Source organism: Macrobrachium nipponense, chromosome 4 (assembly GCF_015104395.2).
Source record: "Macrobrachium nipponense isolate FS-2020 chromosome 4, ASM1510439v2, whole genome shotgun sequence".
Lineage (NCBI taxonomy): Eukaryota > Metazoa > Arthropoda > Malacostraca > Decapoda > Palaemonidae > Macrobrachium > Macrobrachium nipponense.
In genome coordinates this window covers 8,067,882-8,081,104 of record NC_061100.1, presented here as the reverse complement: position 1 = coordinate 8,081,104, position 13,223 = coordinate 8,067,882, and the positions used below count along the sequence as shown (strand labels likewise).

Below are 13,223 nucleotides of genomic sequence, written 5' to 3'. Positions count from 1 at the left end.
GGTTTCCCAGATGGAAACGGGTATGTGTTAGCTGATGAGTATCTGAAGCCTAATTTAGGATTGCATTTGAAAATATTGATTTGATTTTGGGAACCTTAAATCAGGATATTGTTTACCACTTCTCAGAAGTTCGTTTTTGGTATGAATAGCAGTATCTGTAATGCTAATGGACCCCGTTTGGGTCCTTCTTAAAGGTGAATTGACCACCTTATTGAAGGATATTCCTTATCTACATCCGTCCTCCTCGGTTAAAATTGTCCCATCAGTATGTACTGGTTTGGGTTAAAGATAGATAGCCTATCTTCTCTGGATAAGTGTATGTGATATCCAATTAAAGTTTCAGACATTCAGTGTAATCGAGAAAAAAGGTATGTCATTCGTTCAGAGTAGATTTAAAGCCACAGATGATGTCGCTTGCAGTATTTGTAATAAATATATTCACTTGGACAATGAAGTTTATGATGGAAAATTCAGAGCTGCATGATCAGCTTGTCAATATTGGTTGGATCACCTATTCAGAATGAGAAAGGTAGATTAGTTATGCCACTTTTGTGGAATGCAAAAAGGTATCTATATTGCTTGGTTAGAAATTTTCATGTTGGCAAAAGTATTTGAATCTAATTTAAAAAAACTAAGAGAAATCCACTCATCAAGTTAATGAATGAAGCCCTAAAAAGAACAGGAAAAGCTTAGGAAATCATAGAAAAGGATTCCTAATCTTGATTCAGTTTGTACATGAACACCCAGAAACACTCTTTTTTGCTCAATGGGTGTGTTCAAATTGAACGTGAAATACAAAAATGTAGAGTTGTGTTTCTATCAACTGTGTGAAAGAGACTAACCAAGGTCAGACAATAAGTCATAACCAGGCCATAATGCAGGTCTATGCCTAAATCTGAAAACTTCTTCATCATTAATACATTTAAGGTTTGATAAAATTGTTAGTATGCTTTGATCTATGCAGGCCTTTAATCAGATTGCACATTAAGGATGTTGATGCTAAACAGACTTTGTGTTTATGGTATAAAATGTTGAGAAGGGAGATTGTACCATGGTGCCATATCGAAATGTCAGGTTGAGCTTCGGTTTAAGATGTGCCCCAACTTTGTGATGCTCGGTCTTTACAAGATTTGATTTTAGATGCTGAGCATGATGAAACCCAGTGAATGAGTAAAAAGGTGCATTTATCTTTGTCTTATATGGAAAAGTGTGCTTTAGTGCAAAATGAAATGAGAATCTGCATGGAGCATATTCTGTGGTAGGATCTATATTTCTCTCCTTAGGTTTGATTTACACAGTACGTTAATAATGAAAGGTCTCTACAGGGGAAATAGATTCCTGCACAGGTTCTGAACGGAAGAGGTTGTTAAACTTCTGGGTATTGCAGTGGAATCGAAACTCGATTGTCTGTTAGCCAAATAGATTCAGTTGAATGGTAAGGCTAAAAACGAAGAGGGAAATTTTAAGAACCATGCATATCACTTGATCGTTTTGGTGTGACTGGACCCATCCTAAATCGAAGCAGATTATTTCTTCAGGTCTCAGTGTGATAGAAATTAGGATGTATGATCAATATCACCAGAGTTACGTAAGAATGGCACAATATCGCTAATCAGGCCAATTCTACTCCTGAATATTGCTATTGATAGCATTTGTTGGACGTAGGGATGGAAAAATTCATTTGGCTGCTTGCTTGATAGCTCTAAATTACTATATGGTGCGTGGTTGTGTTACATCATGATACTGATCTATGTAGTCAAGGTTTTGTAATGGAAACAATTGTATGATAAATAGGCAGTGGAAAGTAAAAGATTCCATCTTAGGAGATGAAGGGAGTAGCCTTTGCAACGGAAAGGTTTTAGATTTGTATAACGAATTAGCTGGGACCATTATGCATCAATCCTTGAATATTGTTGGCCTTATGGTTTTCCGATAGGCAGGTACGCTCTCTTGGTTGAATTCTTCTACTAATAAATTGTCAAAAATGCAGGAAAACTATCAGTTTTTGTGATGAATCGAATCCGCATGTAGAGAACCTTATGGGCAAAACACCCAGTTCATTTTGCTTTGTTGGAGGGAATGAAAACCCGCAAAGATGCCATAACTCAGTTGCCTCATATCGTGAGTTGATGAAACGAATTTCTATTCTGGTCATGAATGTTTTAAGGAAAAGGAAACCTTCCTATGCAGTGAAAATGGTAACTTTATCATTTATGGTTCCAAATCCGTTATGCAGAGTGCAAGCCTGGATAATGTTTGAAACAGAGGAGTCTATGTGTACTAGTTCCAATGTTGTGGCCATGTCAGATAATTGAATATTTCTTTCATGTGAAGAATTTCCAGTTTTGATTACTCGTATCATTATGAGACAAGTATTCCTTTTCGTAGAGAAGTTAAAGGGTCAGTTGAAAGCTAAGCACTCCAATAAATTGCCTCACTTAGAGTTAATAGAGCAATAGTATACATGAAAGAGCTTGCAAGTTAGTTATAATTACAGGATCAACGGGCCATTACCTGAGGTTTTAAATATTTCAGCTGTCCGACTCAAAAGAAAAAAAGACATGCCTAAACATAGTAGCGCTAATATTTACGTTGACAACGATGGTTGCTCGAGTACGTAGCAATTGACAAATTCATTCGGAGCAGGGTGTTCCGTTGTTGCTGGCTAAAAATAGCCATCGAAATTCCCTGATTGTGGCCACAACTAACATAAAAGCTCAACCATTACGGGATGTTTACTTGTTTTGTCAGAAATGAGAAAGCGGTTTTACGTGCGATATGAGGAAAGCGGTTTTACGTGCGTTCATATATTAAGTGTTAAGATGAAACCTTTAGAGAATGTGTTTTTTGTCGTAGTTCAGTAAGAACACCAGTATTAATCAGTCTCACTACAGGAAATGCGAGACGTGTCACCACAATGTCCCCTTAGATATGTATATGGATTTCATTGGCCATTGAGCGTTAAACACAGGGTAAGAAAGGGAAAAAAATCTGTCTCCTATGATCACTGTATGTGGAGTAGAGCAGTTATTTTGATCTTTGTTTAATCTTTTCTGTTAAAGGATTCTTAGAGCCTTTCAGATTCAGTGTTCCAGTTTGGAATCCCTGAAATTGTAAGTGGCCTAGGCTCCCATAGTCTATGCCCCTTTTTTTTTTCTAATATAATTATTGACGACATCAAAGGTCATGAGGACTCGGTCATATTTTGAACGCAATGAGGTCCAATCTTTAAGTTAGCCCAATTTGTCAAGGGTCATAGTCAGTTAGGTTTCGATGGTGGAAGTATGTGTTAAACTGTAAAAGATTGATCGATGGAGATTGGATAAGAATGTCGTAGAATACCATGATTTTGAGTTCTTATTCACCAAGTCATTCATTGAGTCAATCGTAGGCCCCTAGCATTTAAAGAAGCTTTAAGGACAGTCGCGATGACATCCAGAACCTACACCCCAGAAATTTGATTCCCGGGATGATTGATATCGGTATATAAATTCCGAATTGATGGGGGGAGGAGACCCTGATGGATTCCCGAAAATTACTCTCAATCAAAGTTTAAGCAGATGTACAATCAATTGCAAAAGGTAAGAAACAATTAGTTAAACTATATCAGGAAGAATTTATTGCTAATCTATGCATCAAGCGTAGATGTCCCTGATAGATACAAACAGTCACTCCTAATAGATCTCACCTGGAGATACTTGTACTACTTAAAGAAAATTCACTAAGCCAAATGGGACTAACACGATGGGCGTTGTAAAGGAGATTATTACAAATACTTTGGGTGAGGTACTGGTGCCATATCCTTAAAGGGGAAAACCCAGAACTTGTGAAGAAGACATTTCGTCAGTCATTATTCCCACTTGCTCACCCGGAAAGATGAAAAATTCCGAATGATCTAAGTTGATGTAAGGAGCTCAAGACCCAAGGATTACTAGAGTTTAAATGCCAGGCGCTATTGACAGCTCGGAGCGGACTAGAAACATATTGGAAGCTTAAGATTATCTGTTCGGGTGATAAGAGAGACATACTTTGAAATAGCAGATATAGAGTATTTTGTTGGGATTAAACTGTGATAATGTCTGTTATATTTAAATTTTAAATACCTTTGTATATTGACTGTGTTAAATCTTTTTTGTAAATTTATGTTTCAACTTTCTTGTTTTGGGGATCATATTTATCATGAGTTTTGTATTCAATTTATTATATATAAAATAAATTGACTCCCATCCCCAGTGTAGAAAATATTTTATCCTGAACCAAAATGGAGAAGTTGAAAAGTAATGATTTTGTGTTAAGTATAAGATACGTATCAAATTCTAAATATTATTCGTATATGTTTTATCATGTTCAAGGTTGAGCGGGCGACTTTTAGTCTCTAAACAAACTTGTATTAGGGATCTGCCGCCTAGGATTGTTTTTAAGGTGAATGCTTGTTTACGCTGTTGTCCGAGAGCTGGAAGTATTTGTCGAGGCGAGCGAGTTCCCACCCAAGAGAGTTCTCAGGGCAAAACCTTGTTGAATGGTGGACGTGTTTTACAACTTCGCCATGGAGGATAAACCCTAGTGAGACTGACACTATGCCACTTTGGGGGGCAGCAGAGAGCACAGTAATTTAGTGAACCAGGGAAGGAGGATTGAGGTGAGTCAGACTTTTCACATCGAACATGAAGTTGATTTGATACCCTAGCCACAACGATTTAATACATTGGATTAAATTAGTTCCTCTTCTCAAGACCGTGTTACAAATAAATTCGGATCAAAGAAATTACTATTTTTCCAATTGTTTTCGGTTTCTTTTTTCCCATTTAAAAGTTTTGTTTTACAGTGGATTACCACTTTTATTGGTTTTCATTCAATTGTTATTAGTGGATTACTACATTAGGCTATTAGCTATAAAGTTTTGTTTTGGTGGATTACACCAGTTTATGTAACAATATGTGTGTGCTTTTTAAATTAAAAATCTAATCCATCGAAGGTTATTTTTAGTGAACGGATTCCATTTGAGGTTTGTCTTGTTTAACACGGATTCCTTTAAGTTATTAGTTCCCGTTACTAAAAAGTTTACAGGGAGGTTTTTTGTTTTTTCAGATCCTGAGCGACCAATGATAGTTCATTGGTAGGGGCTTGCATTGTTGTCTTCAACAGGAATTTATCCAAAACATTATTAAATTAATAAACTGACTTTTAGAACTTTGCTTCCTTTACATCATTTGGTTTGTTTACCGCGCATTGAAAAAAATATTTGATGTATGGGAACCCCTGGGGGGAATTTAGAAGAAATTGCTGCCTGCTGCACTTCCTTGGTGTCCTTTTAGTGGCGGTCCTTTGAAAAAAAAAAAAAGGGCCCCATATGATTTTTGTAATTTAAAAAAAAAGGTTAATTGATAATCGGTGTTTTAGGCCATAGTTACGTTCAGGACTTTGAGCAGTAGGTTATTCGTGTTTGACATACGTGATCTAATGCCTATGAATTTTTTGCATTTCCGATTTCGGATAAGGAACTTATGACTAATCCGACAATCGTGGACGATTGACTGAATATAATGCAGAAGTGACGTTGTAATTTTGGGTGAAACGGATATAAAGGAGAATGTGGATTTTGAATATTGTTAAAGCAGATTGGAACGTTTTTTTGCTATTTGCGATTAAGTTACCAAATTCAATATTTGTTGTGCTCGCGTTGAATCGGCACACTTGAAAAGTAGAATAGACACGGCCACCCCCTATGCCAGATTTGTATAGAAAATTGGCTAGAAATTTTAAAAAAGTGGTTAGACAGTCAACCCTTTAATATAAGACACTGTTGATTAACGGTTCTCAAAACTCGATGACCCTAGATATTTCAAAGCTGACGGCTATTTCCCCCCATTTAAATAGAGGGGGTTAGACTGTCATTTAGTGGATCTATAATTGTTTATCAGACATTGTAAAAAGCCAATCATAATTAACATGGCGTCTGAATTAAAGTGTTGATTATTCCCGAAAATAATCGCAAGTTAGTGAATGAATGTTTATAATAAAAGACTATTATTGTCAGTTACTGATGGAAAAGAATAGATTAAGTCAGAGTTAAAAGATCATAGAATCGCTTAAGAAGTATAATAGTGAAATTCAAAAGCAAAGTCTGAGAGGAGATGAAACCATGGGCTAAAGCCGGAACTTGATTCCTGGAAAGGTTAATTTTTTTAAAATTCGGGAATGTAATGCTGCTCTTACACGAAATGTTACCCCTTCTAATGTTTAGTGTGATACTTGCCCGAAGTTGTAAAGAGTCCACTGCTCCGCTTCCAAATTTCGTAGCAGGAAGGGGAGGATCTATTGAAGTTTTTTAAAGATTGGAAGACATAAGTCCATGTTTCAAATATTCAGAATATGAGAATTTATTCTGCTAAAAGCAGCAAATCAGTGGAAGGGCCTTAGGACTTTTAGAAAAAATAGAATCGGACAAGAAGGGTTATGTTAATGCCAAGAAATTCTTAACAGAGGGCTTAGCTCTAAAGACCTCAGAATTTTTAATACCATCAAAACAATCTCTGAAATCAATGTGAAATAGAAAAAGTAATCCATTTGAAATATATTTCACAGATCAAGAAATCACTCAAGCAGCTGAAAGTTTGTCTCTGGGACGTGAGGATTATTTGAGTATTTTTTCGGCAGGGCTTAGATAATCGATTTAAAGTACACTTTAAACCAGAGTACTAATTAACTCAAGTCCAACATGAAGGAAATTAATGATAATTTCTTTGAGGCCTCCGTGAAAGATTCAATGAGCAAAGTAAGAGGTCGAATATAGGAAAGAAATTGCATGATAATCAATAATCATTGAAGAATAGTGCAAGTTATGCGTTTAGTGTATGCCCAATGGAAACCATCAAATTTCTTCCTTGTGCTTGGTACCACAGACGGCCAACCTGCCTCGAATCCTATTTATGAATGTGAATTTTTTTTCGGATTGTTACCACTAAGCTTGACAAAATTCAATCTTTTAAATGGGGTGGTTATAAGTTGTGCAAGCTTGAGTCACACTACTGACAATGTAACTTTTAAATTTAAGATTGAAATGTAAGTTTTTGTGTAAACAGCATGGCACTTTAGTTACCTCTGTAAAAGAATAAGTAAAAATCAGCATCTACTAATGATGCTAGAAAATCTGAATCTACTAAGACTTCCTCCTCGAAAAAGGACAATAAGAATTTCGTCAACTGGAATCTGAATAATAACGTAGTTTTGATAATTGGAGGCTCTTGAAAGTAAAGCTTTTGGACTGTGAGTCCGGCCATTCCTCCCCTACCTTTTCTTGTAAGCATCGCAAAGAAAGCCATAAGAGCAATTGAAGATGATGGAAGTTCAGTTCAACATCTTTGAGTTAGTTGAGGAGACTATCCAATGCTTTGGATTTAAACGGTATTACAAGCCAACGGTTGAATTGCGCAAATAAATTTGGTATCAATGTTTCTCAGAAACTATGCAATCAACTATTGGTAATTTTGAAATAATAATTGGTAATGCTATTCACTAAACATAGAGGCATTATGTATCCCATCAATTCACATAAATAAGTTTGAAATTAAAAGGTCTGGGCAAAGTAGGTTTTATGGTTTCCATATGAAAGGGTGTATGTGTTAGCTGATGAGTTTCTGACGCCTAATTAGTTGATTGCATTGAAAACATATTGATTTGATTTTGGGAACTAAATCAAGGAATGTTGTTTACCGACTCTCCAGAAGGTAGTTTTTTGGTATGCCTAGCAAGTCTCTGTAATGCTATGACCCCGTTTGGATGTCCTTCTTAAAAGGTGAAAATTGACACCTTATTGAAGGATCTTCCACTTATCTAACATCGTCCTCCTCGGTTATAAAACTTGTCATCAGTAATGTTACTGGTTTGGGTTGTAAGGATAGATAAGCCATCTTCTCTGGATAAGTGTGGATGTTGATTATCAATTAAGGTTTTCAGAATTCAGTTCAATCGATGAAAACAAGGTAATGTAATTTCGTTCAGAAGTTTGATCTAAAGCCACAGTAGTGACGTGGGGACATTGCCAGTATTTTGTATAAATATATTCACTTGGACCAATGAAGTTTTAATGATTTGGGAAAATTCATGAGCTGCATGATCACTTTGTCAAACATATTGTTTGGATCACACTATTGCAGAATGAAAAGGAAAGGTAGATTAGTTCATAGCCCACTTTTATTTGTGGAATGCAAAAGTATCTCCTATTGCTTGGTAGAAATTTTTGTTCATTTGGCAAAAGTTATTTTGGAATCTAATCTTAAAAAACTAAAGAGAAATCCAACTCCATTTACAGTTAATTGAATTGAAGCCCTAAAAGAAACAGGAAAAGCTTAGAATCATAGAAAGGATTCCTAATCTTGATCAGTTTTGTACATGAACCCACCAGAACACTCTTTTTTTGCCTCATATGGGTGTGTTCAAATTGAATCGTGAAACTACCAATGTAGATTTTGTGTTTTTCTATCAACTTGTGTGAAAGAGACTCAACCAAGGGTCAGACAATAAGTCATAACCAGGCCATACATGCAGGTCTATGCCTAAATCAGAAACTTTCTTCATCATTAATACATTTAAGGTTTGATAAATTGTTAGTATGCTTTGATCTATGCAAGGCCTTTAATCAGATTGCATTAAGTGATGTTGATGCTAACAGACTTTGTTTTTTATGGTAACTTGCAAACGAATATCTTCTGTTCAGGGTCGTAGGTGAGACAACTCTTGTATGTCTGTACTCTTCGCTCCTCTTCTGAGTTTTATGGCCGAACCGCGTCGCACCGATGACAAACCGGACCATCCTCTACTTCACACATACGATCAAACACAGTCTCAGCACTGGTCTTTATCGAAAGAACAGACTGTCCGCCATTTTCTGCAACCTGCTGCACGAAGCCATTGCTCCGGGCTTTATCTGTGGAAACTTCCCCTTTCGGCCGTTCAGCATGACTTACTGCAACTGATGACATTGACTGCAGAAGAACAGCAGAAATCTTTTCACTGGGGGGGGAGGAGCTCCGACAGCATCACACTTGGTTCATGAGAATTGGCAGCAAAAAATGTCTCGTGAGAACCATGTAGAATGAACCCGAAGTTAGTCTCAGCTAAAACAAGGTTTTCTCTTGTCTTCACCGTTAGCGGAAATATGCTGGCATGATTGTCTCCGATGAGCAACTCGATGTCACCGTGAACAGGCTCTAAAAGTTCTGATGGATCGACATCATCTTTGAACATGTCAGCAGCTGCATGATAACCGCCTCCATCAAGTTCACCGATGTAATCGACACCAATGCAATCAACTGCAGTCACGAAGTTACCTTCTGCATCGTAGAGTGGGATGCTGTACAGATCAGCCGGTCCCCAATCTTGTGGCTGGCTCTCCACAGCAGTCCTCTCATTAAAGTTCTTGATTCTGGATACTGGTTTGATACAAGCTTCCCTTGCCACCGAGTTCAGAATCTGTGAGACAGTGGCTCCCAAATCATAAAGAACTGAAACCTCAAAAAGATTCCCTTTCCTTCTCATGAAGGCTGTATGACTAGGTCTCATTGTGTTCTGGCCTAGATGATGACGGAGTTTCTCGCAATCAACAGGACCATAAACCATGCTTGACGCAGCTAGGCAAGCAGCATGCAATAGAGTATGATGGTTGTCTGGCATCTTGCAATTAACCTCCTGACAAACGTGCTTATTTCTGCACTGAATTTTGATGGGGTGAGAACCAAAGCACTTTTTCACCCACGCGGTTTATGTTTCTTTTAATGTTTTCTTTTTTTGTTTTTTCTGGTTATGGACGGAAAGACCTAGGAAAGACACTGCATTCAGAAAGTTTGGTGATCAGCCCATAGAAATGAAAAACCACACGATTGAACGGAAAGAATGGGGAAAAATTTTTTGGTCTTCCCCTTGGTTTTTCGATTCCTTCCCCAACCGTTACCCTTTTTGGGCGTTCCATTTTGCCTTGCCAGGCTTGAACACCACCCTTCAAAACTGCTGTTACCAATGTTTCTTGTCCATTACTGCTAACCTGAAATAATCGTTAACGACCATCGTCGGCTCTTCTCTGAAAATGTAACTAGAATGAGCTTCTGCTCGTAATTTAGCTGTTTCTTCGATTGAGGCTGCTGTGTCGGCCATTCCTAAGAGTAGATCAAAGGAGGCTTCGGCATCAAGGTCGTCTGCCAGAATTTTTCTGTCGATTCTCCTGCGCAGTTCTACTGGAATTTTTTCCATTACGATGGAAAATGCCGACTCACCTAACGCAGACGTTCGGTTTACCGATCTCAGGTCCTCTTTAGCACAGGGTAAGGTTCTGTTTACCAATCGACGAAGACCATCTGCATCAGACTCGCTTCTGACAGGCCTAATGTCATGGACGTCCTTGAGGACGGTCATCACGGATGGTGTTTCCCCTTCCGTAAATGCAATCTAATGCTGACCATGCTTCATCCAAAGCTCGATTTTCGACTGAACAATGAGGCCTTCTCTCGAGTTTTGTTTCTCGCAATGCTTCTCTCAGTCTTAAAGTGTCCATCTCCCCAACAATCTGGCCCTGAACTAATAGCTCGAAATTTTTCTTGAATCTTTTATACGATCGAACTTCACCATCCCACGTCGGACAAGAAAGTTTCTTCAATTGGACGAAAGACGAATTAGATTTGCTGACCTCATTAGCATGCTTAGGAATGTCCTCTTTTACCGATAGCTTTTCCATTCGTTCATTTATCTGCGTCCTCAGCTTGTGGAAGGTAACACCCGCATCACGCAATGTTTTCAAAGTTTCGTCACATGTCAGATTGCCTGCGGAGACTCTTTTCAAATCACTATATGATTCACGAAGAGAGTTCAATGATAAGCTTAGATCATCAACAGTGGCGTTCTCTGCATCTGCTAAGATGGCCTCGGCATCTAAACTTTCAATAGTTCAGGTCTCAAAGGCAATGCCAAATTTCTTCTGAGTCGAAGATTTCACTTTCCTGGGAGGCATGTTTACGAGATTGAACAGTAACAGTAGTAAACAACTCGAACGATGAATTCGGCGACCCAGTTATGAGAAATGGAACACAAGAGGTATTGCTTCAAAACACCAACTTTGGGTCGATAACTGATAATAGCCACTTTTCTAGTTAGGCATTCAAACATTCAGCTTTCGCGAACTAAACTCGTTGACACTTTTGTTTGCTGGTTGACAATGAATTAATTTATGAACGAGTTGACCTTGAGGACAATTTACATACCACAAGGCACAAATTGGAGCGAACTTACTTTAAAGTTTCCTCGATTCCGCAGAGCACTTGGAAATGAAATGTAGCGCAACTGCAGGGGCTTGCGCCTGCCCAATCAGAATAAGACCATTGACACCTCAACCAACCATACGAACGAGGCATGTAACGTCACGACGTTGAAGTCGTTACAGACATTTCATTCTGCAAATGAAATAATTACAATAATATTTTTATCCTACTTTACAGAGAAAATGTCAACAGACCTAAATTAAAATTAAATTACACTTACATTACGACTTACAAAAAAACAATAATAAGTATATTACAACAAAACCAATCAAAACAGAAGTAACAAATTTGAATATGAATCGACCAGTAAATTACAAATGGAATTGATCAATCAATACAGTTACTTACTCCAAGCTATTTAGTTGGAGGGCGCAGTCTTATTCTAAATTATTAATGGCGATCTCGAAAGAGAACCGCCCAGCTCCAGGCCTCAAGATCAAGTGTAAAACAAACGATTTCTTTGCGGACAGATTTTCGCTTGTTAAAGGAATTCGTCCAGAACTTTCCTTTGGCAAACTAACGACCCCAAATTTTATAATTGGCTAGTTCAATAATGAAAATAGAAGACGCGATTCGTGTCTGTTTACAATATATATATATATCTATATATATATATATATATATATATATATATATATATATATATATTATTTTACTGCAAGAGGACATAAAGAGGCCTTCCTGATTGTTATTGCATTAAACCAACATTCCCACAGTAATACAACTGCGATCCTCACCAGAGCTAATTTAAGTAGGACTATCTCTCATTTCATGTAAATCATATACCCCACATTTCTTTACAAATTTTTCGTGGATTTATCCAACTGCACAGCATGCAAGCTAGTTAGCTCATTCAGTTTCATAATAAAACAGTTCTTAAATCTTGAATCTGTAAGCACTATGTAGTTTATTAATAGGACTTTTCTTTCTTTAGGCTGTCACATGGTTTTGTATAATCAAAAGGATTTCGACGGATATGATGCTCCTAACTACCGTGGAATCATGAAACCTTATCATGAAGCATTTAGAAATTGCTTCATCAACAACTGTGTTGGTTTGGTTTGGAATGGAGCCTCCAGTAAGTCTGGAAGAATTTCTTTTTAGTCTGATATGGCAGCGTTGTACATAATATTACCCATAAGTAACATATCTTAAAATCGACATCGTGGTTTATCATATATTTATTTGAAAGAATCAATACTTTGGTAAATACTAATTTTTCACGTTTAATTAAACCCCCCCCCCCCCCATTATTATCCTTCACTTGCAGCTTTTAACGTGTTATATATTTAGCTTCTGAATGTTATTTTTTTTTTTACTTTCTTTCGACAGATTTATGCTACTTGAAGATAAAAACAGAAGAAGAAACTGGAACCAGAATGAATTCAAACAGCAACAGCTATTTCTGGAAGGCTGTATGCCAGTAAAAGTCATCAAACACGCCACCTTCGCAGAATAAAACTAGCCTGCCAAGCGATGCTGTGGCCTATAAATGCCATTTCTTCAAAGTCAGGAGTAATTCATTACTCATCATGTACATGGTGCTCACAGAGTATTCCCAACCATTAGTTTTATAATAAAATTAAAACATTGATGAATAACGTACTCAAAGATGACTCTTAATTATATTAAGCGCAGTAATATGAATGAAGCATGTGTATTTGACATTCACATTTTGCAAAAGGCACAGGCTACCTAGAATTCACACTTAAAATCACTCAGAAGGACAAATGTATTACTGGGGGAACTGCACAACCTTTTACTTGCCTTACTGCTTCTAGTATTTGTAATATGAGCTGGTATCGTACTAACAAAACGAAAATCAGATGAAGAAGAAACTAGCCAAGTATTGTTTTTTTTCTGCTGAACAAATAACCGTTACCAGACCTTTCTTCCTTTACCTGCATGAGTTCAAGT

At 37.4% G+C, this 13,223-nt stretch overlaps 1 protein-coding gene across 3 annotated transcripts in view; it reads left to right on the top strand.

Annotated features, from left to right (window-relative positions):
- The window catches only part of LOC135210693 (uncharacterized), a 40,777-nt gene extending 27,946 nt beyond the window's left edge, over positions 1-12,831 (top strand). For all 3 annotated transcript variants that reach the window (XR_010313559.1, XR_010313560.1, XM_064243465.1), the window contains 2 exons: positions 12,241-12,384; positions 12,639-12,831. Coding sequence is in view for 1 of the 3 variants with exons in the window: in XM_064243465.1 (XP_064099535.1) it covers positions 12,241-12,384; positions 12,639-12,733 (239 nt within the window). In the remaining 2 variants the exon portion in view is untranslated. The remainder of the gene's footprint in view (positions 1-12,240; positions 12,385-12,638) is intronic.
- The last annotated feature ends 392 nt before the right edge of the window (positions 12,832-13,223 follow it).